The 15,178-nt window shown below is 29.1% G+C and overlaps 1 protein-coding gene across 7 annotated transcripts; it reads right to left on the bottom strand.

Annotated features, from left to right (window-relative positions):
* Positions 1-1,667: 1,667 nt before the first annotated feature.
* Positions 1,668-14,898, bottom strand: LOC137806035 (uncharacterized). 7 transcript variants are annotated; one of them, XM_068605924.1, is made up of 15 exons: positions 14,738-14,898; positions 14,570-14,634; positions 14,409-14,480; positions 14,216-14,305; positions 9,389-12,293; positions 8,282-8,880; positions 7,295-7,837; positions 6,303-7,198; positions 5,685-5,790; positions 4,290-4,596; positions 3,854-4,214; positions 3,281-3,614; positions 3,126-3,194; positions 2,867-2,998; positions 1,668-2,597 (listed from the first exon to the last, which is right to left on the bottom strand). In XM_068605924.1, exons 5-15 carry the CDS (start codon positions 12,258-12,260, stop codon positions 1,857-1,859), a joined length of 6,960 nt encoding a protein of 2,319 aa, XP_068462025.1. In that variant the 5' UTR covers positions 12,261-12,293; positions 14,216-14,305; positions 14,409-14,480; positions 14,570-14,634; positions 14,738-14,898; the 3' UTR covers positions 1,668-1,856. The 7 variants fall into 7 exon arrangements, with proteins under 7 accessions (XP_068462025.1, XP_068462022.1, XP_068462021.1 ...); XM_068605921.1 differs by having other exon boundaries at positions 3,854-4,596; positions 9,389-12,316; XM_068605920.1 differs by having other exon boundaries at positions 3,854-4,596.
* Positions 14,899-15,178: the final 280 nt, after the last annotated feature.

The raw sequence follows: 15,178 nt of genomic DNA, 5'->3' as shown, positions 1-15,178 counted from the left end.
AAATCATACCCAATTTTATTAAAATTAAATTAAGAGATTTTTTTTTAAAATTTATTATATGATTTAATTAATTTAATTTTTTTATCACATTAATTAAATCTACTGTAAATTTTTAATATTATTTTTCCTTTAATCTAAACAACTTCATTTTCTTTCTTTTCTTTAATGAAAAAACTTAAATTTAATTAAACTTAAACAAATTACTATAATTATTTTAAATGAATTTTACTTTTATTGTGTTTACTTAACATTTGATAGAAATTAAAAATTAGTACGAATGTTTCAACAAAATTTAAATTCATCCTAAAATTTAATGTAAAAATGAAAAGTGGAAAATGTATTAAAAAGTTAAACTGTTGCTTTCGAGGAAAATTGAATCTAGTATTCAATGTAATAAAAAAAAATAGAAATGGTGGATTCTTGTTTCTTAGATTGACCGTTTAAAAAAAATCAAATGTTATATACCTAATATATAAACTTTATTACAAAAATAAATACAATTGTTTTATAAAATAGTAATAAATATAACTTATAATAAATATTTATCTAGTCTGTTTTTAAAATTATCTATGAATATATATAGTATATTTATATATCGTTTTTATGAATATATGAGTTTTGGTTTAATTCTCATATTTTATATTTTTTTAATAATATTGTATTCATGTTGATTACAAGTAATTGTTGTTATTTAAAATGTTTGTCTGATTGAGATGTCAAGTTACTTAATAATGTTCGACATAAAAATCATTCTGATTAATATCAAAATATTAGCAACGTAATAAATGAGGAATACTTTTTGCCATTAATCTTATGTAGTTCAATCAATGTATTTGTAAAGTAGATGAGATTTGCAACTATTGTGGCTCTGAACACTTCCTAATTATTGATGTAGAAGAGGTTCAATTGTGTATATTAATCAATTATTACCATGAAAGTTTCTACCTTAATTTTATAGCAAAAAAGTCTCATCATTTTAATATAAGCTAATATGGTCCAAACAAAATACTTTTATTTTTCTTTTTTGGCGTGCTTCTAAGCAAGTGGTTACCAATTTCTTTAATTTTAAACAAAATGCCAACACTTCATCAATTTGCATTAGTTAAATGCAACATGAAGCGACCAAAAAAGCCTGGAAAATTTCAGTAAACTTAACTATTGTTTTAAAAATTTGAGTTGTGTATTAAAGAGATAAATTTGAATATAAACACAAAAAATATTAATTTTTAATAACTTCAGTACAGTGACATATGTTGTTAGCTACACCAAGTTTGTTTAACAATTTTATTATGAAAATCTTTTATTGTATATATTACTTTCTTCTTTTTTATTTAATGTAGGACTTAAATTTTTTGGATTCCTATAATTTTGTTGGGTTTATTATTGTAGAGCATAAAGATACTTTTGGTTGCATATGGCTAAGACAGTGAAATGTTGAATATAAGTGATTGCAGCATTAGAAGAAAGAGGAATGTCAAATGGGCCAATGTAGCACTCAATGCAACTCCTTTTCTCTCTCAAACATAATTTATCCCTTAAATGCTTTGAAGTCACACACTACTAGGACTCAATATTATTATGCATGGAATCATATCCACAAAGATATGGTGAAGTGATTAAAGCATACATAAAATAAATATAAGCTACACTCATTGAAGGAAGGAACATAAAAGAAATGGTTTTTGTAATTTTGTCTCACCAAGAGCAACCTCTTACACAACAATAAATAAGATAGCAAACATACAACAAAATAGAACAAGCAAAAGACTGAAGAATATTGTGTAGTTGCAAGTTACAAGTCTTTCTTTTGAGTGATGAACAATTTGGTCTTTAATAACAATGAACAATGAAAACCCTCATGAGGAATTTCTACCAGTCATGCGATTGTACTCATATTGACTACATAGAACTGACCATTTATAAGTCACCTCAAATAATTTTTGTTGAACTTTTCTTTCATCTTCCACAATTTGAGACTGGTCTTTCCTCACATTTTCAAGCTCCATTTTGTACCCAATAGTTTCTGCAATTCTTTTATTTTTTTCATCTTCCAGAGATGATAAGGCATCCTCAGAAACTTTTATTTCTTCCTTCAACCTAATGATTTGTTCCTTCAAAACTACTTCCTTCAGTTGAGCTTCATCATAGAAATTCTTTGCCTCAGAAATTTTGGAACCAAGAGTAGTGGCCATCTCATTCCCACGAGCTTCAAGTTCTGCCAACTTCTCATTGGTAGCAAAACCTTGCTTAAAGGAGCATGCAATGCTTGGGAACTCTTGTTGCATAATTTCTATAATATCTTTGAGTCCATCTGATAGAGTTACATCTTTGAAAGGAAGGTTGGACAGGAAATTAATAGCAGACAAAAGGCTAATGCTGTTAGTCTCAGAGCTAACTATGTCCTTCAAAGACATCTTTAGATACTTTTCCAACTCAACAAGGGTCTTTCCAACTATGTTGTCTTCACTCTCTTTCCCCACAACAACTGGTGCAAATAAACTCATGATATCATTGGCCCCAAAGTCTTGAATAATTTTAGGATGGCCTCCACTTTCTTTAACAGTGTGGGTCTCAGTTTGACTGCTCCTAATTTCACTCTTAGAGGAATAAGAAGAAAATATAATAGTAAAGACGTTAGCATCAAGCCACAACAGTTGCACAACATTGAGTTCCTTAAACCATTTTTTATCCAAGCATATTTGTTAGAGTGATGGTAACAAATTCATTAAATTTAAATTCCAACTTGAAATTCAGTACTTTTTGTTTTTTAATTCCACTCCTGCGGCAAATGATAAATCAGAATGGCAACATCATTTTTATGCTGACCAAATATGTTGGAAATGTTAATTGCATAAAATAAACTTACATGTGGGTGTGATTTAGTTTGAGAAGTAAATATTTGGTCCAACTGTGAGCTAGTGGATTCGGAATGAATTGATGAAACTGCCGTACTGGTGTACTTTTTTGTGGTTTTCTCTACAGCTTCTCGCTCAATACTCTGCATAAGAAAAAAAGATATTTACTAGCAGAGTTGTTATTAATGGCAGGTGCACATGCATGTTAATTTAAAATAATTGATGTTATTTTTGTTTGCCATTTACATAAGGAATTTCGGAGCTACTTACAATTTCTCCAAGTGACTTTTGTCTGTTCATCAAGCACAATTCACTAATCCGCTGTTTGTCCACCAATGCCTAAACAAAGTAATGAACTAGTGTAAAATCACTATACTCTTAGCACTTCAATTTTATCTAGTAGGAAAAATATTTATTAGGCTCACATTTGAGGGTGTTTCACGTAGAGGAATACTCAAATAAGATGGAGTTAGCCTTTCAGATGGTTGTGAGTTTGTTAATGATGTTGTTGTTCTTGGTATTTCTGAAGTAGAAACTTTTGCAACAAATTCTTTCTCTGGTTCTTCATTTCTCGCAGCATTGTGATCAATAGAAACAACACCTATTTCACCTTTTTTACCAACCAAGTCAGAACCTTCTTCGAAGCTATTGTTAACATTCTGGGTCTTCACACATCGAGAATTTCTTTTACAGTTTTCATTAGACCCATCACCTTGTTTAACAACCTGGGTATCTAGTACCATATCCACACTACAAGACCTGTGTAAAAAACTTAAAATTTTCGCTTTATGAATCCCAAGAAAACATATAAATTGATGGTATCAATCTTGTAAGAATTGCAAATACCACTAGAATGTATATTTAAATAGAAAGAGAAAATTCAACTTCAAATTCACAAAAAAATTGATACATTTTATCTGGGCATTAACAAAGTCATTTAAGACTCATAATTTCATTCATTTTTTACATTACATAGTCAAAAAGTTAAATGATCATACCTCTTAGGATTCTCATCCTTTTGTCTCTCTGCAATGTCCTCTCTTAGCTTAGGATCCTTCGTCAAAATATGTTGACGCATTTCATCTATCCATGAACTCTCAAATCCAATCTCAACAGCTTCTTCGTATAGTTTATGAAACTCTTTTTCTCTTTGAGGAGTAAGATTATCAACACTTTCCTTCTGAAGGAACAACAACATATCTGCCAAAATTTTCAACCTCCAAGCTTGAAAGCGCTCACTAAACTTCTCACAAGCATTCCAAAGATGAGGATATGTTGTTATCGCCTCCACCAAAAGAGCAATTTGTGCATCATCCAGATCAACAAAATGTTTATATGTTCCCAATCTTGTACAGATATCTGCAAAAGCTATAAAAAGTTTGAAAAGTGATATGAAAATATAGGATTGAAACTTGAAAATAAGAAATAAAAAACCTGAAGAAATGTCAATATTGTTGTTAGAATTAATATGTATCTCTTTTTGTTTGTCCAATAGGTTCAACCCTTCTTCTACTTGGATTTCTTGGCTTGGCATGATTCCTGCCTTTCCTTCATTCATCTTATCATCTTGTTCAACAACCTTGGAATGTTGTGCAAGTATGTCCATGCCACCAGAGTCAATGTGAGTTGCAACACCACCTCCAATGCTAATGTCTTCAACACCAGTTGACAAAGGTTTTGTCTTATCACCCTTTGCTGAAGGCCCCTCCTTAATGCTCTCATTTCCTATGTTTTCAATCTCCTTTGTATCACAAATTGAAAAAATTCAATTGAGTGAGAGTTTATAAAGTTTGAAAGGACCACTTTTTTAATGTAAATCATGTTAGTTTCAATAATTTCTTCCTTAGGTTTGAATATGCTTTTGTTTGTCTACCAAAGATGATTTTTCACTTCAGGATTTTTAAATGGTTTAGGTCGGTCTATCAAATATATATGATTCACTCATTTATTGTCCATCTACTACTCTTATAAGAAATGACCAACTAAATGCTAAAGTATCTTAAACATTTTTAACAAATATAACGAAGTTATAAATGACAAGGTTTTTCTCTTTTAATTAATTGATTAGTCATGGAGATTTTTAATGTTGTCAAACTTTGTCTAGAATTACAAGACACTATAAGAAAATTATTAAATATAAATTAATTTTAAAGACTAAAAATAATAAGTCATTATATTTGACTAAATTTGATTTTATTTTAGAAATTTAAAAAATTATTAGTATCCAAATAGTTTTTATTATTATTAGTAATTATAGCTAATTTAATATTAATTTAAAAATTGATTTATAAGTATTTAGAAACTAATTTAGACATCGATAATTTTTTTATTCTCTAATATAATATTTAATTTAATTAATATAATAACTAATTATATTTTTTTTTAAAGTTTGATTTCTATTTAATAATTTTCAATAATGACACATATATTACTCTCAAACTTTATTGCATTCTTTAAGGAAGTTTTAATTTAATTTTTATAAATTTTATTAATAATAAAAACTATTTTAAATACTAATAATTTTTTTAAGTTTATAAAATAATATCTATCTAATTTAGTCAATATAATAACTAATTATTTTTTTATTCTAAAATTAGTGTCTACTTAATATTTTTTTTTTAGTATCTTATTTTATTGTTAGCAAAAATATATATTTTAAGATAATTTTTTTTTTTACTTTTATGATTCAAGTACTTATTTAAAATCTCAAATCTTATATTTTTTCTATCACGTAAGTTTAAATTAAAAAAAAATCCTAATAATGAGACAAAAAGGTTATTAAACTTTTTGTTTAGTTGTATTTATATTCATAGATTGGTTGGTTCTGACCTGTGGTGAAGTGAACTCACTGCTACCACTAATAGTAGAATCTTCATCTAAATAGCTCATGTACTCCCTTAAGTCCCAGTCTAAAAGTCCAGTGTTTTTTAAATCTGTAACAAAAAAATATATATATTAGGGAATTCATGTGACAATGAAAGACATACCAAAAAGAAATGCAACCTTAGCTTTCCAGATGGATCATTATATCATTACAATTAAATATGAAAAATGATTTAAAAAGTTTCATGGAATTTTTTTATCACCCATGAAAATAATGTGGTGACTCTGTCTTAGGAATCGTTTTCTTTATTTTATTTTTATTTTTTATTTTTTTATCAACATATCATTTTCTTTGTAACATTTCTTCCTATAATTAAAATTACTAGAGCTTAAAATTAAAAAAATTGAAGCAAATAATAATTTAATGTGTTTATTAGTGAATACTAGATTGGAAATTTGAAACAGTATTCTCTCTTAATGAAATAGTTAATTTATAAATATATTTTCTTTAGGTGAAATTGAGGGACGATTTGTCTCAAACCATGCCAATATCATATGAAAATATTATTCTATAAACTACTAACATGTAACAATTTATATTTGAAGACTCTATAGTATTTATCTTTATAAGGAAAAGTTTCCTTCAGCTCTCCAAAAGTAGTTGTTGGAGTCAAAGAGAGTTTTGGACTTTCGTAGACAACACAAATTTTTAAACTCGGCAATTCAATCTCTTGATCAAAGTTTGACATATGCATAAATATTAAAAGTTTCACTCTTGGAAGCTCAACTTTTTTCTTTTCTATCCTGTCACCTTTTTCTTGTCCACATCCAACAAGTTCTTCTAGTTTAGAGGCTCCATTTATGATCAAAAGATAAAGATTGGGAAAGTCATTAGATGCAGATCCAGAGATAAATCTTTTCAGCTTATGGCAATGTCCAACATACAATTCTTTTAGTTTTGGGAAGCATGGCTGAGGAGAAAGAAGATTAGACATTTTTTTGTCTTCCAAATCCTCTTCAATGATTTCTCTTAATTCTTTGCATTTTCTTATTTTCACACTTTTTAACTCTGGTAGGCATCTTAAAACATACTTTGGAAATATTACTTCCAATTTTGCACATCCAATTATTTCTAATCTTCGAAGATTTGGGAGGGTAAAAGAATTGTTTGGAGCTCCTTGTTCACATCCAACAATCTGCTTCAATTCCATGCATTCTTTTATGATTAGGATTTTCAACTTTTGTAAACTTCTTAAAACAGAGGGAGGAAATATTTCTTTCAATTTTGCACATCCCAATATTTCTAATATGGTAAGATGTTGGAGATTAATTGAAATCTTGGAAGCCACCCAAATATAAGTCATTTGAGGTAGATTTTCCAAAAGCAAATACTCTAACCTTAAACTCACTTGTTGCCCAACCATTCCATGTCCATTAAGACAAAAAATATCTTCTACTTCACAATTCCTTATGGATAGATCTTGCAAACTGAAGAAATGGCTTTGAAACCGTTTTAGATCCTGCAGGACATTAATAAGAAATATAAAAAAATCAAAATAGAAAACAAAAAGGAGCACATAACTAATAATTATAAAAATAAAAACAAGACTACTTACGCTAATAGGCTCTCTTGAATTGGTAGGAACAGTCAAACAACTAACGGGATTGTAAAAAGGATAGGAAAATCTGTCACAAGAAAACTTCTTCAAAGATGGCCATGTCACAGTGAGAGTGTTGGTAGCACAAATGCTAACAAAATTTGGTAGATTGTAAAGAGAGATTTTTTCCAATGCGGAAAAATGAATATGAATCTCATCACAATCCTGATTAGCTACGGGATATTGGCCAAGCATATATTTCAGTTGGTCACAGTCACGCACTGAAAGCTTTCTTAAGTTTGGAAAGATAGCATTCAAATTCTCTTTGCCATATTCATCTTCAATGTCTATAATGTGCTCAAGTCCATGACATTTCTCAATTCTCAAGATTTCCAACATCAATGATGAAACTATAGACGGCTTAAAAAGATATTTTACCTTATCAAAGCCTTTCAGTTCAATCTCTCTTATATTATGCATAATAAGCAAGTTCAAACCCTGAGGTTGTTTTGAAATATATTCAACACTTTCAAGTGGGGGAACAAAATCCGAGTTTGATATCTGCAATATATACACCAAGTTACTTCTTAAACCAAACTAATTAGTATCTTAACTCTAATTATGAATGCATTTCATTTCTAATATTCTTCGTGTAAATTAAAATTTTAAGATATACCACTCATTGTTTAGATTCACTTGTTTGTTTATGAAAATAAGTGCTTTTTGTTTAGCCCAACGAGACAAAGTTAAAAAGAGAATAATTTCACCAAAGTAATTTACTCAAAATAATCTTTCCAAATACTTAGATATTAAAAATTCATGTTGCACATTTGGTATGAATTCAGTCACCAATAAGTTGTAGTGCTTGTAAGACCATTTTTTATTTTTAGCACAAATATTTAAATTCAAATCTTTAGAGTAATTTTTGAAATACACGAAAAGAGATGTGAAGTAAGTGATAAATAATCATACAAGAGATGCAAAGTAAGTGATAAATAATCATACCTTGATTGAAATATAATCCCCATGTCTAGCTTTTGAAGCATCCGTTGAACAATTTATCATGAAAAACCCAATATATATCCCAATACCCAATGATAATGTTCTCAAAGATGGACATCTTATAGGATAGCTATCTAGAATGGTGCTATCCAGGGTACGATCAAGTTTGAGTACTTCTAAAGCAGGAAGTTCAAATAGAGTATTCTTTTGTTTTTGGTGACAAGAATTGTCTTTGAATTTATTTTGACTTGAAAAATCTTTCAAATCAACAATCTCTTCATCTCTTATATCATTCAATTTCATCATGCCTCCAACAAAAGAGATAGGGAATATACGTTGCAATAAGTCACATCCACTGATATGTAGCACTTTCAAACCCTGGAAGATTGAAATATCACTATGAAAGTCATGGTCATCCTCGCCAATATTTTCCTTATGATTTTGATTGACCCTTTCATGAGTTACTATAAGCTTCAAGCTAAGGCAATTTTGAATGAACAATTCTTCCAAAGAAGTCAAGGTCTTAGCTGTAGATGCTGTAAAAATTGAGCCTAACTTCGGACAACAAAATATTTTAAGGCTTGTAAGGCTTGATAGAGTTCCTGAAAAACAATTATAAATAATAAAAATATCGCTAAACATAATAGAGTTGATTATATATATGCTATGTGTGCAAGTTACACATTTTGATTTTTAAAACATTGGTTTATAGGGACTAAAACCAACATCCTAAGCATCAAATGATCAATTAATAATGATGAAAAGAATCATACAAAACAATTTTCTTTAAATAATTCTAAATTATACACAAAATTTAAAATGCAAATATGGCTGTCTTTAATTTTGACTGAGACAAATTTTGTCGGTAGTGTATTATCAAATTGTTAGTTCAAGTAAAACTAGATTAGTAATGTCTCAAGTTTGAACCTTACGAATGGAAAATAATGATCGGGACAAAATAATATACAATTAATATACTTAAATTTTTCATATAAAATAGTAGATTCACAATTTTTGTGTAACTTGTAAATAACTTCAACTAAGCAGCAACATGTAGACTTACTAATACATGCTTAAACATACTTAGAAATGCAAAAAGAAAAAATGTACCTGAGCTATGGTTTACAACTGCTGTTGATGGAATTGAAGTGCTATACAAATGTGAATGCTTACCTTCCTCAATGATTTCATCAAGTTCTTCTTTATTATCTTGGTCTGTTGATGGAGCAATATCCCCAATTATTTGATCTAGCATGTCACAGTTTTCTATCTTGAGCATTTTCAATTGAGTTAAGCCCTTTACAATGTTGGTCGAGAATATATGTTTTAATTCTCTACAACTATGTATCTCTACTTTTTGAAGATTTTGGAAGATTTGTACAGGATGTCTAGTGGTGAATTCACCTTGACTTTTCTTCGTTTTGTCATCATCTCCTAATATATGCTTCAGTTCATCACATGTTGAAATTTTTAGTACTTTCAATTGTACCAAACTTCGAGCAACGACATACGTGAAAAGAGATGTCAACTTTGGACAATCACTAAAATACAACTTCTCTAAGTTCTCAAAAGGTCCACTTATAGGTTGAGAAAAATGCCATAAAGCTCTTAGATTTTTCAAGTTAACCATTCTGAGCTTATACAACTTGGAGAAGGGAGATACCACTGTACTCAAATGGTTACTAGTGTCAATCAAACACTCTATCTCTTCAGAATTACATATCTCAAACTTACTCAACTCGTCCAAACCTCCTCCTTCAATTTGAAATATATCAGGGATGATATTTTTTGCGCCTCTCTGAATATTTGCTACAAAGAGATATGTTGCTTTTTTTGCCAAACCCTTAATTACCTCATTTGATTTGTCAAAATGGTTAAGTAATAGAGTTCTGGGAGGAGGGTGAAAATAATTATAATTATAATCACCAAAGTTATTGGATCCTAATACAATTGCATACCTTTGCAGTGTTTTGGGGACACTAAACGTGTTAAAGAATTCAATATTGTCTTCACTATTAGAATCCCATTCTCCTTCAATATCGACAATGTACAACTCTTCCAGTAGTGGGATTCTTTTGATCACTTCGAAATTCTTCCCTTTCATTTCACATTTGTACAATTGTAACAATTTTAAGGTTGTTACTTGTGTAATTGCAACATCGGTTTGTAATTCAGGAAATGAAGGCAATGAACAACCATTCATCGAAAGACTTTGAAGTTTCTTCATATGGCTTACAAATGAGAAGTCGCTCAATTCATAACCAGAAATACCTAGATAACGAAGATTTGTTAATGTTTTTAAACACATTGTTGACAATGGTGTTATTCCATCCTTATCATTGACTAGAATCAAAACTTTGAGCATTCTCATTCTTTTGAAAATTCCATTAAATTCTTCCAATTTTGTCTTTAAAAATAAAAACTCAAGATTGGAACAATCTAAATCAATTGGAAATTTCACACACCATAGATATCTTACTGAATTTTGTTCAATAGTCACATCTTTTTCCTCTTCGCACTTGATTATCTTATTCTCCTTCTTGGCTATCAAGTGGGCCACATCGCGAACTATGTCATGCATTTTGACATATTCATCCTCTTCATCCAACAATAAACAAGAACTGACGAGCTTAATTTTGGCTGCAACCACTTCACTCCTTGCCTCCTCATAAGAGTGTGCTTCTCCAACTACACCTAATCCTATAGCATATCTTGTTAAAACTTCAATTGGAATTTCACTATCTTCAGGGAACACAGAACAAAATAGGAAAAGTGATTTGGCTTCTTTAGTATCCAAATTATCATAGCTCAGCTGCAAGCACTTGTAGGGATCAATCAAACCTCTTTCAATATTTATTGGCTTAGAACTTCTCAACTTATTCAATGCAACATTCCATATCGTCTCAACTTTTCCCTTCAAACTACTAGCAACAGCTGCAATGGCAACAGGCAATCCTTTACATTCATTGGAAATTAATCTTCCCAGATTCTTTAAGGTATCAGGGGTGTTTTTAGATATAAGTGCTTTATTTTGGAAAAGAGTCCACGCTTCTTCATCCGTTAAAATTGGCAGGTAAATCTTTCTTTGGCAATCCATTGAAGTACAAACTTCTTCTGATCTAGTGGTAATGAGAATCTTGCAGACTGTATGATGTTCAGAGGAGGGAATCCCAATGCCACCAAAGTCAAGCTTCTCCCACACATCATCTAAAATCATAAGAATGTTTTTCTCTTGGTTTAATCTCAAGCACAATCGTTGGGCCCTCTCCATTACTTCAGTTTCTGGAAATGTATACTGCAGTGAACTTGCAATTTTTTCTTGGATCCTTCGAACTTCCACTGTACTAGAAATAGGCACAAAAAGAACTTTTTCAAAACAATGTTCTGCTTCTACTAACTTCATAACCTCCATTGCTAATGTGGTTTTACCACACCCCCCCATCCCATACAATCCAATCATGGCAACATCATTATTTTTCACTGCTTCGAGCAGCTTCTCATATGTAGATTGTCTACTCTCAAAATTCATGCATTTTTCTGTGAGAATATGAAGGGTGCCTGAAGGAAGTGTAGCAATGCGGTCAAATGGCACATATTTTCTACCCTCTGCAATGAACTTTTCAAGGTACACATTTTTATATGCTAACTTTTTTCCTACACGATATTGCCAAATCCAATTTGGACAGTACCCAAAGCAACAGAATTTTTTGGCTTTTGCCTCTTTCAACAACTGATTCACATTGTCTACGTCATTAATAGCATCTTGCAACCACTTGTCAACAACTTCACTAGTCTTTCTTGTTTGTTTCTTGGCATTTGTAACAAATTTTTGGACACTGTCTTTCGTTACAATCAAATCGCGCTCTTCTTCTTCAAGTTTTTTTACGAAATTGTTAAAATCACAAGGATAACGTAATTGATTTAATGCGCCACATACTAAATCTCTTGAAACAGAAGATGCAAAACCCAAGAGGCACTCCATTAATTTGTTCCACCAAATGCACCTTTCTTTTAGCTGAACAAGAGAAGATGAATACTCTATAGTGAGTTTTATCAGTATATTTAGATGTATTAGATAACAAAAAAATTTAAGATCATTTGTTGCATTACATATTGCAGTATGGCACTTTTATAGTAAAATTACATAAAAAAAATTATGATGTTATGTTTAGTAATTAGATTTAATGTTTTATATCTTAAATAATGAATTATTGGACACACAATAGAAATAAAAATAAATCTAATACTTTAATGATTATTTTTAAAAGTTTATGTGTGATAAGATTTTTTAAATGTCCTTTTAATGACTAAGAAAATTTTATCAAACATATTTATTTTTAAATAATTTTTTTTAATAAATTCTTATCCTCCATCCAAAAAAAATTATATTTAAACATGTGCTTAAATGACACCCAAGTAGATCAAAAGATTTGTTAAGTAGGAAAAAAAAAGTGAACGAGTAAAAAATGTATTTAACCAAAGCTTAAAATATGCATTATATATAAAGTTAATATTATATATATTTTGTAAGTTTAATTTTATTTAAATTTATACAAGCTCTTAGATTATAGCACTTTTTATAAAATTTGCAAATAGTAGAAGAACAAATGTTGGTAATTCCTAAAAAATTGTAAATATTCAATAAAATAAAATAAAATAATCTAAAAGGGTACTTGAAATTTAATTAAGTCTAAAATAAATAATTTTTTTTAGCTAATTGCATATACTCAATTACATTGAGATGAGTTAGACTTGGTACTTTATGAGCTCTTCTCAATTTAAACCAAGACTCGAGTGCTTTTAAAATTCTACACAAACTTCTATTGTTTTGAAAACGTTACATTATCACTGTTTCTTACATCACACATGCAATTTCATTAAAAACAGTTAATATAGGTATAATTCAATTTCATTAAAAACAGTTAATATAAGTATAATTTTTTAGAATATTAAAGAGTATGATTGTATTTTACTCACCCATTCATTATTCATGATTGGATGTGATTTTTAATAAATTTTTCCGATGTAAAAAGTGCTTATCTTATACGTATGTGGTCCGTAATTGATAATGAAATATGAAATATAGATTATCAATGTTTCTGCTCCGCATTTTTAGTAAATATCATTTTTAAAAGGGAAGAGATATAAAAATAGGGTATTATAGTAGTTAAAAATTAATATAATAAAACTAAAAGTTGTATTGTTTTATGGAAACATATATTAATATATAAAAGAATAGTTATAAAATTTAAAAGATATTACTAAATACATATATTTATATATTTACCAAATAAATAAGAACAAAAATACTTTCAAAAATAGTGTAAGAAAAAGTATCCGTCTTATATATTATCAATGGAAATATAGAGACGGATTAATATTATTTTTTATTACGATAAAAAGAAATAACTTTCTAAAAATAATTTAAAATATATATGATAATTATTTTTAAGCAAAAGTATCATATAATTATTTTTAGTAGAGAAACTATGTACTTATTATTTACTAAATAAAATTATATTTAATTTATTAAAAGATAAATTATCTAATTAAAAAATGACAAAAAAAATAGTTATAAAAAATATGTTCTGATACAAATTATTAATAATATTAAATTAATCAACCTTAATAATAAAAAAAGTGATAATAAATAAATAATGACAAAAAAATAATATTAATAATATAATAAAGAATAATAACAATAAAAAATTTACTTCTTTCTCTGTCCATTTTGTTTCTCCAAATCAACCTTTCTAGTTGTTTATATTCCCAGTTTTCACAGATCTCATAGTATTTCTAATACGAATTATTTTTTCAAATCTCACATAAAAAAACAGATTATAGTGTGTTTTCATCCATAAGAAGAAACAGATCTAGTAGCCTGAGACTAATTTGGAAGTGGAAAAAGAGGAAAGATAGGTAAGGTTTGTACGTTACCTGCTTTCTTTAACTACGATGTAGAGAGAGATGAGAAAAAGAAGTGGTGATCCATGACTTCAGTACAAGAGACACTGAAACGTTAAGTTACTGCACAAACATAAACACAAACACGTGATCTACAGCTTCAATTGAAAACGAATCTATTAGAATTTGAAAACAAAGCAAAAGTTAACTTCACACTGATTCATACCTCCACAGAGATGAAAGTACTCCATTGCTTGAATCGATGAGAGAGTAAAAGAGACGCTGAAACATTAAGTTACTGCACAAGCATAAACACAAACACATGATCTACAACTTCAATTGAAAAGGAATCGATTAGAATTAAGTTAACTTCACAGTGATTCATACCTCCACAGAGATTAAGAATGAACGCACAGTTATTCCAGCACAAGAGACGGTGAAAGGTTAAGTTACTGCAGAAACATAAACACAAACACATGATCTACAGCTTCAATGGAAAAGGAATCGATTAGAAATTGAAATGAAAGCAGAAGTTAAGCTCAGAGTGATTGAAACCTGCAGAGAGATGAAAGGAATCCATTGGTTGAATGAAGAAGAGAGAATAAGAGAGAATCCTGCGAGAGATGTGAAGAGTGACTATTAGTCTTTTCTATCGATTATTATTATTATTATCACCATGTCCATGATTCAGGAAGATGCATCCACTTGCACTTTTATATCTTTTAAAACTCTTTCTGCTCTTTTTATATTATAATTATTCTTATCTTTTATTATTGCTGTGTGCAGTTTTTTTGTTAATCAGCAGCAGTACATTGCACACGGTATTCACAAAACTTACCACTTAAACGGGGAAACATCATTCTGACATAACAATAATTTATTTATTTATTAAACAATTTAAAATTTATTTAACCACCGAGTTGTACCAGCCTAATTAAAGTTAAGAAGATTATTGTAATTTTTTAAATAATTTTTACTTTTATTTAGTATGAAAGT

Source organism: Phaseolus vulgaris, chromosome 3 (assembly GCF_000499845.2).
Source record: "Phaseolus vulgaris cultivar G19833 chromosome 3, P. vulgaris v2.0, whole genome shotgun sequence".
NCBI lineage: Eukaryota > Viridiplantae > Streptophyta > Magnoliopsida > Fabales > Fabaceae > Phaseolus > Phaseolus vulgaris.
The sequence above is the reverse complement of the archived record's forward strand: the minus strand, read 5'-3'. Positions and strand labels throughout refer to the sequence as shown.